This window comes from Sabethes cyaneus, chromosome 2 (genome assembly GCF_943734655.1).
Source record: "Sabethes cyaneus chromosome 2, idSabCyanKW18_F2, whole genome shotgun sequence".
In the NCBI taxonomy this organism is placed as follows: domain Eukaryota; kingdom Metazoa; phylum Arthropoda; class Insecta; order Diptera; family Culicidae; genus Sabethes; species Sabethes cyaneus.
The window spans coordinates 154,801,183-154,817,676 of NC_071354.1; the positions used below are offsets into that span (position 1 = coordinate 154,801,183).

At 37.9% G+C, this 16,494-nt stretch overlaps 1 protein-coding gene across 2 annotated transcripts in view; it reads right to left on the reverse strand.

Annotated features, from left to right (window-relative positions):
- Positions 1-1,324: 1,324 nt before the first annotated feature.
- The window catches only part of LOC128733518 (WD repeat-containing protein 47), a 208,570-nt gene continuing 193,400 nt past the window's right edge, over positions 1,325-16,494 (reverse strand). For both annotated transcript variants that reach the window (XM_053827166.1, XM_053827165.1), the window contains exons 7-10: positions 14,892-15,052; positions 2,603-2,999; positions 2,317-2,540; positions 1,325-2,247 (exon numbers count right to left, since the gene is read on the reverse strand). In XM_053827166.1, coding sequence (XP_053683141.1) covers positions 2,022-2,247; positions 2,317-2,540; positions 2,603-2,999; positions 14,892-15,052 — 1,008 coding nt within the window. In that variant the 3' untranslated portion in view covers positions 1,325-2,021. The remainder of the gene's footprint in view (positions 2,248-2,316; positions 2,541-2,602; positions 3,000-14,891; positions 15,053-16,494) is intronic.

The following is a 16,494-nucleotide window of genomic DNA, read 5'->3' on the forward strand; positions in this document are numbered from 1 at the left end:
AAATACTTCTAAGCCAGCTAAATAAGCCTTTTTATTTGTATCGCAGCTTGGCAATAACAAACAATAAACATGGGAATATAAAAACCTTCAATTAATAGAACGAATTTCGCTGCAGTCAAATGAAAGTTCAATACAGAATGATCGAAACAATTATGAAATTAATTTTCAATGAAAACTGAATCTAAATTTGCAATATCCTCTGAATTGTAGAAATATTTAAAAATAATTTCTTGTTTCTTATACCTGAAACAGTATTTGGTTGAAGATTTTCGTTAACAAAACCACTATGTACTGCTTTTACCGGGGAAACAAATTCGGACCAATAAGCTTAGCTCATATTTAAACAAGCCTGCGTACAACGATCATTTCACGATACCACTAGAAGATGGAGGGCTGAGCTAAGCCACTAAGCAGGTTTCAAGATTTTAAGCATTCAAAAAGAGAAAGGTTTTAAAGTCAGCTGCTAGCAATGCAATGAACTAAACTAGCCTTTTTTGCATCTACCAATTTGCCGATAATAATGTGACTGTAACTGAAAGTAGAATATCAATAGTTATATTACTATTAGTACTTTGTTACCATCCATGATCCCTTGTCTATGTTCACGCTTCTGTTAGAGTGCCATTGATTGTGTGTGGGACAAAACTGACTTCGAATTTCGAGAAAAAAAACTGTAGAAAATAGCGGGAATTTGGTGATTCTTTGAGTTTTAGAGAGCTAACTGTCGATTCAAGATAGATTTTAAATAGTTTCCTTGGATTTCGTACAATTTTGAGCCAAATTTCTGTTTTTCACAAAGGTTTCCTAATTCTAGGAAGAGATTTTAACTGAAACTGAATTCGAGATTATACCAGATCTTCCCTTTAACGCACTTTGCTTTGTCCAGATAGAAAGTCGTAAAGCAACGATAGTTAGGTCAAAGATTTGATAGTACGTTTAGGATTGAGCAAAGCAGTGAACGTTGAGAGACAAACTCAGGAAAAGCACCTTTTCCAACACAAGATGCTAAGCCGTGTCTTTCACCGACAAACGCTTTTAGGTTCTGCAGCTATTTAAACTGATGTTCGCTTACGTTGGAATCTTAACAAACATAGCTTTGTTCTACTTTGAAAGTAGTAGGTACATACCTAAATGTTACCACTTTTATTTCCTTTTATTCTATAGGCTTTTCGGTTATTAAACTGCTAATTTTACAAACTTCACTTGGTTCGCTCCAGGGTTCCGGCAATCAGTTATGCATTTGACTGTATTGCCTCATGGAAGTAAAATCTGTAACGTATCTTTCAAACATTTGTAGCGCAGAATGCAATCTACAAACTTTTTTAATTGAGTAGTGTATTATTTTTTGGTTCGTTTGCCAATAAAAAATAATACAGTACTCACTTCGGAAAGATTGTAGATTTCACTAAGTTCTACTAAAACGGTTTCATACATGATTTTGACAGATTTTACTTCTGTGAGGCAATACAGTCTAATGAGCGCAGCTGATTGCAGAAGCCCTGGTTCGCAAGTTTCTTCCACAAATTTTCTACAGATTTTTTTCTTCTGAAATTCCAAACAGTCATTTTCGCTGTCACCACGTGTGTTCATATTTTTGCTTTTCTCTATTTTGGTTGATTTGACTTTGTGTTTGTTGTTTGTTTTTGAGTCGATTAGTATTCGCTGCTTAAATATTAAGTAGTACCTAACAATATGTATGTCCAATATCAGTAGCGTAATTATTATACACACATACATAAGCAAATCGATCAACGATCAATAATTTACATGTTTTGTCTTGTTTTTTTTTGTTTCGTTTCGTTTTTTGTTTTGCATTTCCTAACACTATTATGCAAAAATATTGCCACCTAGCAAACCCAAAGGCAAGAGAATACACATGCACATTGACTGGCCCCTTTTGCAGCCTAGGTACTAGGTACCCCGTGGGGAAAGGGAGAAAAGGGGAAAGCATGAGAAAGCCACTTGATATTTGTTCCGCTGTCCGCCGCCGCCAGTCAGTCGTCGGTTCTGATGGCTTGCCTTTAGATTGGAGGTAAAGCCCACAGCGTGGCCGTCTTATCGGCCGATGTCGAGAGGAATGAGAAATCTACCGGGTGCCAGCGACCTGATATCACCTTGTCCGCGTGCTGGGCGACCACTACCGAGGGCAGCGGCATCGTTAGGTCACCCTGTAGATCGGTCAGCACCAGTTTGTTGTCGTAACCGGCCGTCAGCAAGTAGTACGCCGATGGTGAGAAACGAATCGATCTGTTGGAAAACATCAATTAGTCTAAAGTCGGTCGACATGGCCTAGAGTGCCGCGCAGTCGATGATTACCTAACATCAGATGCATGAGGCTTGAAGCACTGAATCGGCCGATTTCCGCGAATATCGTACAACACACACGAACTGTCTTCGTGACCTGAAACCAAAAGCCGTCCGGAAGGATCGACGCACACTGCCGCCACGGGAGATCCTTGTCGCGAGCCAGGCGATGTAGCCGGGGTAACCATATTGACGCAACCTCGCGTTCGCAAATCCCAGAAGCGAACAGTTTTGTCCTACAACAAGATAAAGCGTGGTTAGTACAACAGTGTGAAAGTAAATATGATTCGTGTAATACCTGCGAACCGGACACGAACATCACGCTACCCCAGTTGTACAGCGACAGGACATGTCCGCCGTGTCCGCTCAACGCCTGGAACGGTGTTGAAGTCTCGCAATCGGTAACATAGATTTTACAGTCTCCCGCTCCGCCACTGATCAGCAGGCTGGATTTGTTCGAAGTGTCCTCCAGGAAGCACAGATCCCGCACCGTACCGTCGTGCATGGTCAGCTCGATTTCCTGCCCCTCCAGTTGCTTCTGGTTCTCGTTGAAGCGCATCAGTTTGACCGTTTTGTCGTTCGAGCCGGTCGCTATCAGGTCACCCACCGGAGACCACGCCATGCAGTAGATCGATCCCTTGTGATGTTTGGTCCGCTTGAACAGCACCGTCGGCTGGTAGGTGGTATGGTCTTCCCTGGAAGAGCAATTGTTCGAATTAGAAATGTGGATCGGTAATGTACGTTAATATTCATATTAAGATGTTAAGAAAATAGATAGTAGGTTAAGTTTGTGATTAAAAGTACATATCAGAATGATGTCGCTACCAAAATTGACATACAAGATGGTTCTTCATAGTGGGTTGTTTTCGTCCTTCTGAACAATGAAAGGCCGTTTCTTTTTACAAGCTTGCACAATAATGTCACGTGTACCAAATGATTCTATTGTTTTAGAACGTGAAGAAATGTGTATGTTAGAGTTTCACAGTATTGTAAAAAATATAAAAAAAATTATTAGAGAAAACCAAGGGCCTGCAACTACAGTTGGATTTCGAATTTGGCATGGTTCGATTTTGGCAACAAATGTATTCGTTTTTGGCAACACAAGATATTTCACTTCTAAAAATCAATCAGTTTCTACATACCTACATGCTTTAAATGACAAAAAATGATGCCCTCAGTATGTTCATGAAAAAAAGTTATGTGGTTTCAAACATTTTTTTTTGTCGTAGGACTACGTCTTACCGCAGGGTGTCAAAGACTCATTTGCACCGGACGCATAGCTCTTGGTGGACTTTTTGAACATAAAATGGTTGCAATCGTTGATTAATGATATTTAGTCAATTTTTAATACATTAACATTAATTTTTTTTACATCGAAAAAGGGTCTCGATTTTGGCACGGTTTCGATTTTGGCAACAAAGGTGACACGCATTTGTTGCCAAATTCTATTGTACATTCCGTAGGAATTTACTTTATTTTTTAATGTCATTGCGAATAAGGGAATTTTTGCTTATTTCTTTCTTTAAAATTTGGTTTTCAGTGATTTGGCTAACTTTCAAATAAATTTCTAAATCGCTTGTTTGAAAACCAAATAAATTAGACAAATTAGAGATTACGCAACTCGTCTCACGGCTAATCTCGTTTAACGAAGCTTATTTTTGTCATTTCTCTTTGAGTGGAATGTAGAATAAGCAAAAACAAGCGACGTGAGCGTGAGAGTGAAAATCACTTCAGCGTGACTGTAAGTGACTCTCGCAATAAATAGGGACATACCAAAGTTATTTGCATACTCTTCAAAGTCGTAGCAAATTCTAACCAAATTTCTAAGTGTATTTACCCTTCACTTTCATCAGATGAGAATTGAATTTTTAGTCAGAAGTACAATGTTTTTTAACCGTAGTTAGTGTAATTTGTTAAACAATTTTATCTTGGATATTTTTAAACAGGCTTGGAAATTGTCAACGTTATGACGAGAAGCTAGACAGCAGAAGCACAGCATCAGAATAACCATCGCATGCCTGACTTTTTCTACTTGAGAGACTGCTAAACTGTTGGGATCTCTCACCACAACGAAGCAATTTTACTCTTGTCTCGCTCCCTCTTGTTTTCATACAATAAATCTGTTGTGCGACATTTTCGGTACAACAAATGTCGCACGGTTTGTGACAACAAAATAATTTTTTGTCGCAAAAAGTAGCTGTTTTACAGCCAGAATTGTCCGCTCAATGTCAATGTGACACAAGAGAATTTCTTATTTGAGTTAACTTTTCATGGGATGCATAATTCTTGCTGGTTTTACAAAATGATAGGAATGGTCTAAGAATTTCATGAATTTTGTACGCGGATTTACGTCCTCGATATCAAAAACAAGCTTACATGTAGTTACACTTTTGGCTCTATCATGCATTGATTTTTGATCGATTTTAAAAGAACCATATTAAAAGTCTATCTTTAATGGAAAATTAAACTGGCAAAATTCTATTTGGAATGGTTCCAGTTCCCCGGAGATATTTCGGATCATAATAAGATTATTTTTCTCATCGGTATCAGATGAAATTGAAATAGCAATCTGCTTAACTAACTGTGCTCTTCCATATACCCTTCCTTCGTGTTGAATTCTATATATTTACCCACTGAAGCCTCCTGACAGTGCAAATGTCCCTCCTATAGTTAAGTGTACTGGTCAGAAGTACGAATGAGTCCTCGCCAGGGACGGCTATAATATGGGATAGTGCTGGCAGCGAAGAATAAGTGGGTAAAGTAGATCAAGCTTTCAAGGAAGGGTAAGCCCCAATACATACAAGCACGCATAAATTTAATAAGCATATCGCTCACTCAATAGCGATTATAGCAAAAAGAAATGCAGTGCAGGTCATACAGCAAACACCCGGGCGATATTACAATAGATCAACTATACTGGTCGCAGTAATGAGTCCACACATTAAAAAAACTAACTGTGCTCGGCTAGAACAAATTTCATCTCCCATTTACCATGTTGCTAGAAAGAATTGTAAATGACCCACTCGGCGTCCGGGTGGGACCGATAATGGATATTCAAGGTTGACTAGAAATGCGTCCAAATGACCATCCAAGATAGCTGTCTAGTCATGTAATTTCATATCCTATTTGCTATGTTTTCGAAAAAAATTGAAAATGACTAGTATTGGGTCTCGGTACTACTGTCCACGGATGTTCCGGAGTGTACAGCCAGTCACATCGTTAAGCTGCTACCTATAACGTGAAAAATAATCTCATTGCGATCCAAAATATCTCTGGCAAAATGTAATCAAATTGAGCCAATATATTTTTCAACTAAAGATCAATCTATTATGCTTCTTTTAAGTCTGAACTAAAATCAATGAAGATAGCATAGCAAGCATAGTTTGGCAGTCCGTGAGTTGCCCGTACATAGATCTCGTGAATTTGCACAACGAACCATCAGAATGATACTTGAACGTTGAACTTGGGAGTAGCAGATCATTCTCAGTGTGCATTTTTTGGCGATCCAATTCTTTGTAATAATCAATAACAAAGCTGGGCACATCTAATGAGCAGGTCAGGTTTGTGGGCAAAAGCAATGTTCGCCTGACACTTGCTGTACTAGAGACCGAGGAATCCTCTGAGTTTCTCTTACCTTCCCTTCATATCTGAAGTGACCTGTTTCGTTTGTTGAACAGAACTGTTTAAGTGACGACGACTGAAAGTCTGTCTATTATAGTATAGTATGCGTTACAGTGTACGAAATGTTACTCAAATTCAATTTATTTGCATTCAAAGTTGCTGGCCTTCTCTTGAATATTTGATAGAAAAATACAAATGAAACTTCGAAACCGTTCGTCATGATGAAGTCAAACCAGTTTCACTGATTGAAGCGGAGCGATGCTGCTTCAGTTGAAAGTTGAAACCAAGGCTTCATTGTTTCATTGTTGAGTGAAACATTGCAATTGAAGGTGACGTTGTCGGGCACTGGTGGGAAGAAATTGATCTGGATGCATCGAGGTAGGTGGTACGCTCCGTTATTCTTCTAGCTGGAAATCCGAAGTGTGGAGTACGCACTATTCCTCGCCGACGGTATATGGAATGATTAAAAATTGGATATGAGACTACAGTAGACTCTCGGAAAGTTAATCGATTGGGGAATGGGTCGATTAACTTTTCCGAAATATTAACTTTTCTGATTAATCCTAAGTCATTGAAAATGATAAATAGAAAAGCGAAAAATGCATTCCGGGATATAGGATAGATATTTTTATGTATCTGGAAGTTGTAATGGAAAGAAATATGTAGCAATATCTTTATGAAATAATACTAAGTTTCGTAAATGTTTTTTATAAAATAATACCTTTCACTAAGTTTAAAATAGTCGGTTACACTAGTTTACTTTTGTTTTTTCGTAGTCTGCGACTACGTTTTGATTAAAAATAAGCGTTCGCGCTTATTTTTAATTCCTTGCTATTCCTTCTTTTGCATTTAAAATTCAATCTGAGTTTGCGCTTTTCCAGTATGATTGCAAAAATCTTGAAGTAACTATATGCCCGTATTGAACTATTGTTGCAACTGTCCGATACAAGAGTTTAATGTAATCCCTGTTATGATGCGACTCTGTATGAAACTGTGGAAAGGTGACAATAAGCCGAAAAATGAGAAATAAAGATAGAAGGTAAACACAAGTGTGAAGAAACGCTTGGACAACCAATAAATTCAAACTCTCGGAAAAGTTAAGGCAAAAATTAACTTTTTAGAGCGTTGCATGAGAGCTGAAATACGCTTAACTTTTCTGAACAATTAACTTTTCAGAGAGTTAACTTTTCTGAGAGTATACTGTATCTAATATAAGAGTACGGCAGTAGTTTAATTGCATAAAACCTTTGGGTACCAACCAAATGAGTGTGGGTTGGAATCCCACCTGCCATTGGAAGAACCAACATATTTTTAGCCTGCATATCGAAATTTGCCAGTTCATCCGAGTTATCATTCTTCACATCAGACAATCCCTCAATTTCCTATAAAAAGCCTTGTGTTTGATGTTGAGGACGTAAAGGTTAAAAAATCAGAGTTACAATGCCAATTTTTTGATTTTCTCGGATTTTCTCATTTGTTTCAAATATTTATAACTGTTAAACTGTAAAACAAAACTTTCCTCGGAAAATGCAAGTAAACTTTCTTAGCAATTCACCAAAAACATTATTTATAATGTCTTTCACAAAAGTTTCCACGGTGCTGGCAAACTTTAGAGTCAGGAAACTAGGTTACATCTCATGCATAACATTTAAAATATTACTTTTATCGTTCATCGATATTTTAATAATGAAAATCTCATCAAAGCATTGTTACTAGTTCCTGAGTTATGACGGACAAATTGACGAAAAACGACGTGAATCGTAGTATAGGAACGAAAAATAATGCTATCGGGAAATTTTCACCTTTAACATATTGAAAACTTTTGCTTTACGATATTTTGTTCATTATGTAGTTGTTTGTTAGTTTATTGGGACTTTTTAAACGCAAGGCGTTCATTCGAGTCCTGTTTTGTTTCATTAGATGAAGTGTCGCAGAAAGACCCATAAATGACTGAATTGCAGTATTTTATTTAGCTTTAAGTTTCGCATTAGTTTACATTATTGCATTTTTCTGGTTCTGATAAAATCTCGAACTTTTTTCTTAATAGAACTCATCAAACGCTGCGCAGTTGATGATGCGGTTGAATCAGCATGTTTCTTCCACTTTGAACGCATTTCTTTAGCACTGTTAATTGTCCCCCCGCTTCGCCGAAGTCGTTGTTTGGCAATTGCCCCGAATGGGTCGAAACTCCAAACAATTCGAAAGGTGCATCTATTTTGGCACGAAATCGCTATCATTAGCTGCATACAGTCAAAAACATTCCATCAAGAAGGCTTCCTCGCTCCTATACAAATGACGAGTAACGGAAGCAACAGCGCACTCCTCCCGGCAAAAGTTGAAGCTTTGTATACATGTTATTGGTGGGAAAAAATGTGTGCAAGCGTGGCAATGCATTGCATGCGTGTTTGTGTACATCCATATTCTAATTTACACACACTAGTATGTATTAGTTCAACTTTAACTCGGCAGATAGCATTGCTGTTACTGTCTCTCGACTTTTGCCAGAGTTGCCAGTCTTCTTGATGGAGTGTTTTTGATACAGGGATACCTCGATGTAAGACAATTTATAATTTCAAAAAGTTGTCTTATGTCGAAATTGACTTATATCGAAACATGATTTTTTTCAAAAAAATTTTCAAAAGTGAACACCAACTTTGCTCTGTGTTGTGTGTTTACGTTTTTGGAACTATTCAGTTTTGTTTGAGTTATTAGGTTTTTACAATTTTTTGTGTTATTTTGAAATAATGACCACCTTCATGGCGGCAAATTTGGAATGGAAAATTAGCTCTGGTAGCGTTACCAGCAATGTCAAAGGGATTGGTCTTATATCGAGGTAAACATTGTCTGATATCGAGGTTGTCTTATATGTATCGAGGTATCACCACAGACTAACAGACGTAACATTTCGAACAAAACATCGTTTCAATGGCACCCCTAAAACTTGGAAAAACACTGGTGCAGTCTTCATGCTACGCAGAGCAGGTCGCTATAAAATTTAGCAATACTATAAATTTACTTGCATATTATCTGACAACAGCGCCATGACAGGCGAGTGGCGTTCCCGCGCAGCGACTGTTGTTTGAGTCTTAGTTTAAGTGACTTCAAATGATCATTTTTATTGGCGATGGAATAAAACTTCAGTGTTACGTCTGTTAGTGTGTAGTATCTCTGTACCACTCTAGCACCACTTTACGGTAGTAACAGCTAATCAGGCCAGAATGTAGTAATCAGGTCAGAATGTAGTAATCAGGCCAGAATATAACGTTACCCTTACGTTTACGAATGAAAGACAAAATTCGTTTCTTCAGGCATTCTTCCATGTATAAACTTGATGTCATTGTGGAGAAAGTGATAAAGGGTCTTCAGTCCATGGCTACATATTCCTTGCCAGATCATGACCTTCTTTGCGAATTTATCACCAAACACGAACTTATACTTGCCGGACAAATCGCCACGCCCAGTTGCAATGTAACATTTTTGATCGGAAAGTTGCTTGAAATCTATTTTCACGTAGGTTTCGTCGTCCAATAAAATACATCCGATAAATTTTGTCATAACTTGGTCGTACAAACGCTTAGCGCGCTTCTTGGTTACAAAATTCTGCTTCAAGTGTCGATTCGGATGTTTACTGGCATTGTAAGACCTGTTCCCTTCTCGAGCGAGGATATTCCGCGAGGTTTGTTAGTTGGCATCGTACCTTCTAGCCATATCCCGATGCTAAAATTGGAATTAACGCACCTCAATATCTACCTCTTCAGCTTTCGGTCCAACTTTTAAGACAACTTTTTGAAATTATAAATTGTCTTATATCGAGGTAGTAGTTGGCTAAATCTGACCTAAACGTGACAGGATCATCATGGGGCTAATTGAAGGGTAAAATCTTATCTGTCTTATCTGAATTCTTTTCTGTCACAAAAACACTAGTTTCGTCGGACAAGAAACATTCGTCACATTTCACAAGCCCCTGGTCGTGCAGCTCACGATCACGATGATGGATTCTGGCAATTGTCTATTGTTTGAGGCTTCAGTTGAGCTGTCTACTTGCTCGGCAACACTTCTAGCCTTCTCAAACACGGATTCGCCGCACAGAACAGTGATCGGCATTCAGTTTATTCGCCAAATCATAACCTAATTCTTCCAGATGTCCTCAAAGTGCGATACTGGTCTAAGACGTGGTACACAAATTACGTAACGCAAAAATTCCGATTTTTTGAGGCCCTCCCTCCCCTATGTAACATTAAGTAACGCTTGGCATAACTCCCCCCCTCCCATTCAATTACGTCAATTCAATTACTTTAATAATCAGGCAATGGCCCAAGTTAAGCTGAAATGGTATTGAACCATAATAACTGGAAAGTTGGGATTATTTTCATCAGCTAAAAACCATAATTTTGTATCAGAATTTTCATCAGTATAAACCGATTCACTGTTTTTCACCTCCAACACGTCCCTCCCTCGTTTGGCAACTGCCTTTTTGGTATTCACAAATTTGTTACATATCTAAAAAAGCAAAGCCATGGGTTTATACCGTCTTTAGACATTACCCTTCTTTATCGACAGACTTCGCAGCCGGCTGTTAGAGTACAGGAAAATTACGAGGCCAGTGCAACAATCCTACTGACTCTAACTAGCAAGCACCGCCTAGCCGAGATTCGAACATACGACGACTGGCTTTGTTAGACCAGCATCGTACCTCGAAGCTAGCTGGGCGGTTGTTACATATCTATTCTCATGATTACTCCCCCCCATGTAACAACAAGTAAGGCAAACTCGGCCCCCCCTGTCATCCCCGCTAAGCGTTACGTAATTTGTAAATGAAGGCTAAGAAGCCAGTCGTCGTAGGTTCGAATCTCGAGGGAGAAAGGTTGTAAAAGACAATAGGATCGTAATCGAAATTGTTTTGCTGGCTGCGAAAACTGTCGAGCAAAAAACAGACGTTTAAGTTTCGAATTCGAAATGAAATTTTGCTTTTCGTTCACTGAGATATTGAAATTTGCGGATGATCCGTTGATTTTCCGAATGACCTTCTTCCGCCAATTGACGAACAACGGTTCAACTCATATGCTTGATTTGCAGTTTGGACGTTAGAGTTTCGATGTGCTTTTTAAACACTCACGCAACAGTCCTTTTACAATAAACTAGCAGTATTGCCATTTCCCAAATTGACACCGTTGAATTTTGGAGAAGACAGTACACAATTATTCTTCTTTTCTCCTCCTGCATGATGAATATCTCGGAATCACGAGTTTAAATCGTGAAAAAAACAGACCAAGCAGAATTGTTTACAAACAACAAAACGCTACCAGACGCTTGCATATCCGACCACTGCACTGGGAGCACCGTTATCCAAAATAATCTATGCTTTACTAACTTGCCTCGCTAATGGCAATTTTCTAACACGGACTTCAAAATATAAACCATAGGGCAGAGTTCTAGTATAGAATTGTCGATTTTCGATTCATTAAAAACCAAGTTTAACTTAGTTAACACAACTTTGTTTAAATCCTATTTACTGGTCAATTTTAAATAAAAATATTCGAGTACACTCAAGCGTAATATTGGTATGATAAATTTAGTTTCATTGTACACGGAATCTTAATTCAAATACCAATCTACCATGTCGTGTTGCCGAATCTATTTTAAAGCATTCAGATTTTTGTCGAAAACTCAGACATTGTTTGTCGCATAGTTTCAGTGCCACGGTTGATTAGCATGGAGCATTTCGGGAAATATTTTCAAACCACAAGCTTTCCATAATGAAACCAAAGCACATTTATGTCTTCCTGTTGCGGATATCTGATAAGAAGTTTGTGTTCGGTTACCATCTGCAACGTACCCTGTAACACATTCTTCCTGGTAGTTTATCACTTTGGAAAATTTTGTACGTTTCACGGATTTCTCCCTTTGACAATGTTATCCTCTTGGCCGCTTCTGGGTGGCAGGTACTGAAATGCCTTTTGAAATTGCTAATATTCAAAACTTGTGCTTAAATGCATTTTCGTTCCGCATCAATGTCAACCAGGCAACGCAATTTGTTCCCATTGTCGCCTTTAATTTGTACCACCGCCATCCTAACTTTTCTCTTGCTTACTTCAGCGATAATTCGTAATCAATTCACCCATTTTTTGCAACCGTTTGTGAATACGACGAGTGTTCAACTAATATCATCGCGATCGTTCATTCTAACTTGCTCTCGTATCTTGCGCTTGTCATAACGAACAAACAGAATCGAACATAGCGCAAAGTTTAATGAAAATGGAGAGTTACCTTTATTTTCAATGACACTCCCTGTTTTGATTAAAACTTTAACGGTGTTGACGTAGGACTACGTTTTTGTTTACTATACTGGGTAGCACTTTGTGAAAACAAAAACGTAACGTGTTTGTGAAAACAAAAACTGTAACGTGTGAACCCGAAAAAAAATTACCATAAAAGGACGATAACTTTTACTGTAAATGAAAATTTTTGTTCGCGAAAAACTAGATTTTTTTAATAGTTAGGATACTTAACAACCCGTCATTTTTATGGTAGAATCTCTGAAAACCATGGTGGACAACAATAAGTTTGATAGTTTGGTTATCTTTTCGGACGATAACTTTTATTGTTTTTACTGTATTTTGTATCCTACTGTTACCATAATTTTTATCTTCGTGTTATGGTTATTTTTTCCGGGAATAAAAGATTTCCAACATTAAAGCCTGTTTTGTCTTTGCATAAAATGTCTTTGTAAATATGTTGTTGGATAGAATAAATGTTTAGAAATTTTGTTATTTGATGATTGTAACCATTATGTAATGTAATGTAAACAAGTGCACAACCCCTTCTCCCTTTCTTCTCGACCAATTTGTCGAATCTAATCAAAATTAAAGTCTTGTTCGAAAACGTAGGTAACAGAATGTTATAGTCTCGTGTATCTTTACTTAGTTATTTTTTGAATGAACTATATTTAATCAATTCAAATCAAAATCAAATCAAATCAAAACTAGAGAGCATAGCTAAAGAATTATATAAAGTGTGTGTCTTTAAACATATTGATTTGCGACTGATACAACTTTGAAGTTATTTTGCTAAAACATTTCTTAAGTTATTGATAACAAACATTATTTTTCTAAAATATTGAGTTTTCTGTCAAAAAGTAATATACATACCATGCGTGGTAAAGTGTGTGTAAATGCAACTGGGTGACTTAACTGTTAGTGGACAATACATTGGATACAAAGATGTTCTTAAAAATGTATTGATATTAGTTCCAATAGACTGATAAAAGCGTTGTAAAGCATTGTAAATATATTATGTCCCACGTCACCATTTCGTACATCTTATGAGGATGTGAACCTTGAAGATTTTTTAAAAATATTTCTTCGTGAGATCAAACGAAAAATCTAATTTGTACGAACACGAAGAACATCTCTTTTTATCCCGGCTGTACTGCTAGCTGTGATCAGCAAAACGTCAACAATGTATTATATTATGCATGACAGTTTATCTATACTAACAACAGCGGATCGGCAGATACAAAATAGAAAACAAAGAAATGATTATCGCTCACCAACTTGCATCGCTTTCACATCGTTTGCTGCAGGGTATGTGGGAGTTTCCAGCCAAGCAATTTCAGGACGTTTATCAGATCAGATATGTACGTTGGTTGGAGGGTGGAAGATAGAGAAAGCACATTGGAGACGTACATGAGAAAAACGTTCGTCATTTTTTTTCACTTCTTCTGCTGTCAAGCTAATGAGTCCAAATTGCATACCTACCTTGGCAAAAGTTGATCACGAAAGAAGAAGGATGAGAATAAGATACACATACCCGACACCGCCGAACAGAAGGTGAAAGTCGCAACGGACGCCTATTTATTGCACCATTATCAATTGGTAATCAGTTCAGTATTATTGTTCAATTATGTTGTACCCTCAACAAACGTTAACAACGTTCAGTTATGAGCTGAAAACCGTATGAGGCATTTAAAACTCTTCATTTCCTAATTTATTAATCATTATGCTTGAGCCTACAGTACATATCAATGCATGACAAAGAAAAGTGCCAAAATATCTATCTTTGTTCCGGTAGGCCAGTTACTTAATTTGGTAGATGCTTTCCCGAAAAGATTTAACTGCTTATCGTCACTCCAAATAGTACTTCACCCCAAAACACCAAAAACTCAGAAAACATAATACAACTAACTTTTTGGTGGATTGAATTTTCCATTAGAAGTAAACTATTTCATTTCCTAAAGATGGCAGTGCACCTGTTTTAGCTATTGTGCGGCATTAGCATACTGCAAAGCTTCTAATCCTAATGGTGGCCAAATTTATCCCGACTGTGTTCAACCTGCTGATCGGCAGTGTATCGGCGTGCGTCATACGTACATGGTGGCCTGATAGCACGATGTAACTCACGTGAGATGGAAAGTGGCAATTACGAAATCGAAATGGGAAATCATGCGAGTGATAAAATTTCTTGGGCGGTAGGACTCGGTCAGGTGACGACGGGGGTGGTACGCAAGTAAGCAAGCAAGCAACCACTTAACTTGAACGTTTCGATCGTACTTTCGGTGGGGTGGGAGAGTTGGGGGAGTTTCTTTTTGTGTGCACACATGGAGATAATTTGCACAAAAAATTCGGTGATGAATTCTATTGCGTGGTGCGAGTGGCAACGTGTGGCAGGAGAGATGGTAATTTTGAATCGCAACATTTGTTGCATTTTTCTCGACGCCAAAAGGGGTGGGTAGCAAAACAGTCGGTAACCTACACTGCAGATGGCTGCGATTTTGAAACGTGAAGCCAAATCAAAATGAGTAGTTTTTGTTTTCTCTACCACATAACCTGCAGTGTACGTAAAATGTTGTCATTTTCATTGGATAATAACGGCGGTGCTAACGATGCATATAGTGTGCGCAACCCATAAAAGTGCATGATGGAATGGGGCTAATAGCTTTTTGTAACTTCGGTGTTGTAAACACATACCTGATTTCTGATAGTGGAGGGTATTCGCAGATTCGGAAAGTTTTCGAGTTCGAACCCACGGCGTAGATCCGTCCGTTCGGGTGGAATTCGGCACATCGTACCGCTTGTACGTCCTCCAGAGATGTAACGGCGACGAACTTCGGTCGGTTTTGGTCTGATGGCTGTAAAAAAAAGAAAAGAAGAAAAAATGTGGATGATCAGTTTTTGTTACGCAAATTAAAGGTTAGCAGATCCTGTCAATAGATCTGAAATCTTCAGCCTTCCTCAGCGAAAAGCCTAATTCGCCTTATGACAATTATTTCATACTGTAAAGTTAGTTATGAACTTACGACTGTTTATAAATGTGCAGTTTCGATATCATTCTCCAAATGAAAACTTCAACGTTGACTTCTGGAAAGCCTTCCCTACAGACAGAGTAATAATAGTAATTCTTAGAACTGCAAGAATTGAAATAGAAATCACGGCAGAAATCGCTTCAGTTGGCTGTTGATATACACCAAAAACACTTCGAATCCATTTGGGTCAATCTCGCATTGCGACAGTACGATGCCGAATGCAGAGTATGACTTTCACAACTGCTAATTACGTTATTCTGGCCGGCTGACAGTACTCTTTAAAAAAGCAAAAGCTTGGGTATAAAAAAACAACATTCTTTATAGATAGACTTTACCACTGGTTATTAGAGTAGAAGACAATTACGGGACTAGAGCAACGATCCTACTTACTCTAGCAGCACCGTTCAGCCGACATCCGAACATATCACAACTGGTTTGTTAGACCAGCGTCGTACCTCGAAACTAACTGAGCAATACTCTCAGAATACTCACTCAATTTACGGAGTCGATGGTTCCACGCGAGAACAAATTGTGGGATATTTCCATTGGAAACCACGGTAGAAATTATTTATTAGGTAACATGACAACAACATGAAACAATTTAAAACTGCGAATAAACCCGCATAAGGCGAAAACAACTTAAAACGACTTCTCATGTAACAGTAACTCTTACAATGGTTCCATTCTATGACTAAAATTAGTGCAATAAAACTCAAATTGTTATTTGGATTACTTAAGCTCGTTAACCTATTTCCTCCGAGCGTTGCGAAAGCGTCTGTCGATTCTCGGAAGGCCAGAACTCTAAGAAACAAAGATTGGGAATAAATTTAGTCAACGTGTTTTTGCTCAAAGCTTAGAAGTTACATGTAACAAAATTACAACCGTATCAACATAAGTCTTGCTAATTTTCAGCTTGCTCTGATGTGTATTTATGTGGTGTCAAATGACAAAACTCTGATTTCGAGAAAAACGCGTTCAAAGTTTGCTGGGTTGTATGGTTTATAGCTATCAATCATTCGAAATCATCTCATAACTCTGGCTGTTTGCAACATTTATGTAGTCTGATTAGAGTAAAATGTAGCTTAGAAAAATTTTGATCGTTTACTGTCATTACTTATGTTTTTAAATTTTGCGACTCGGTCCGGGCTGATTTAACACCATTTAATATGATAAAAAAATAAAATAGTAAAGTGTGTCCTTTGATATACCGAATAACTTCGGACTCTTCAGAGAAAATGTGTATTTTAATACACTGAATAATTTTGTGG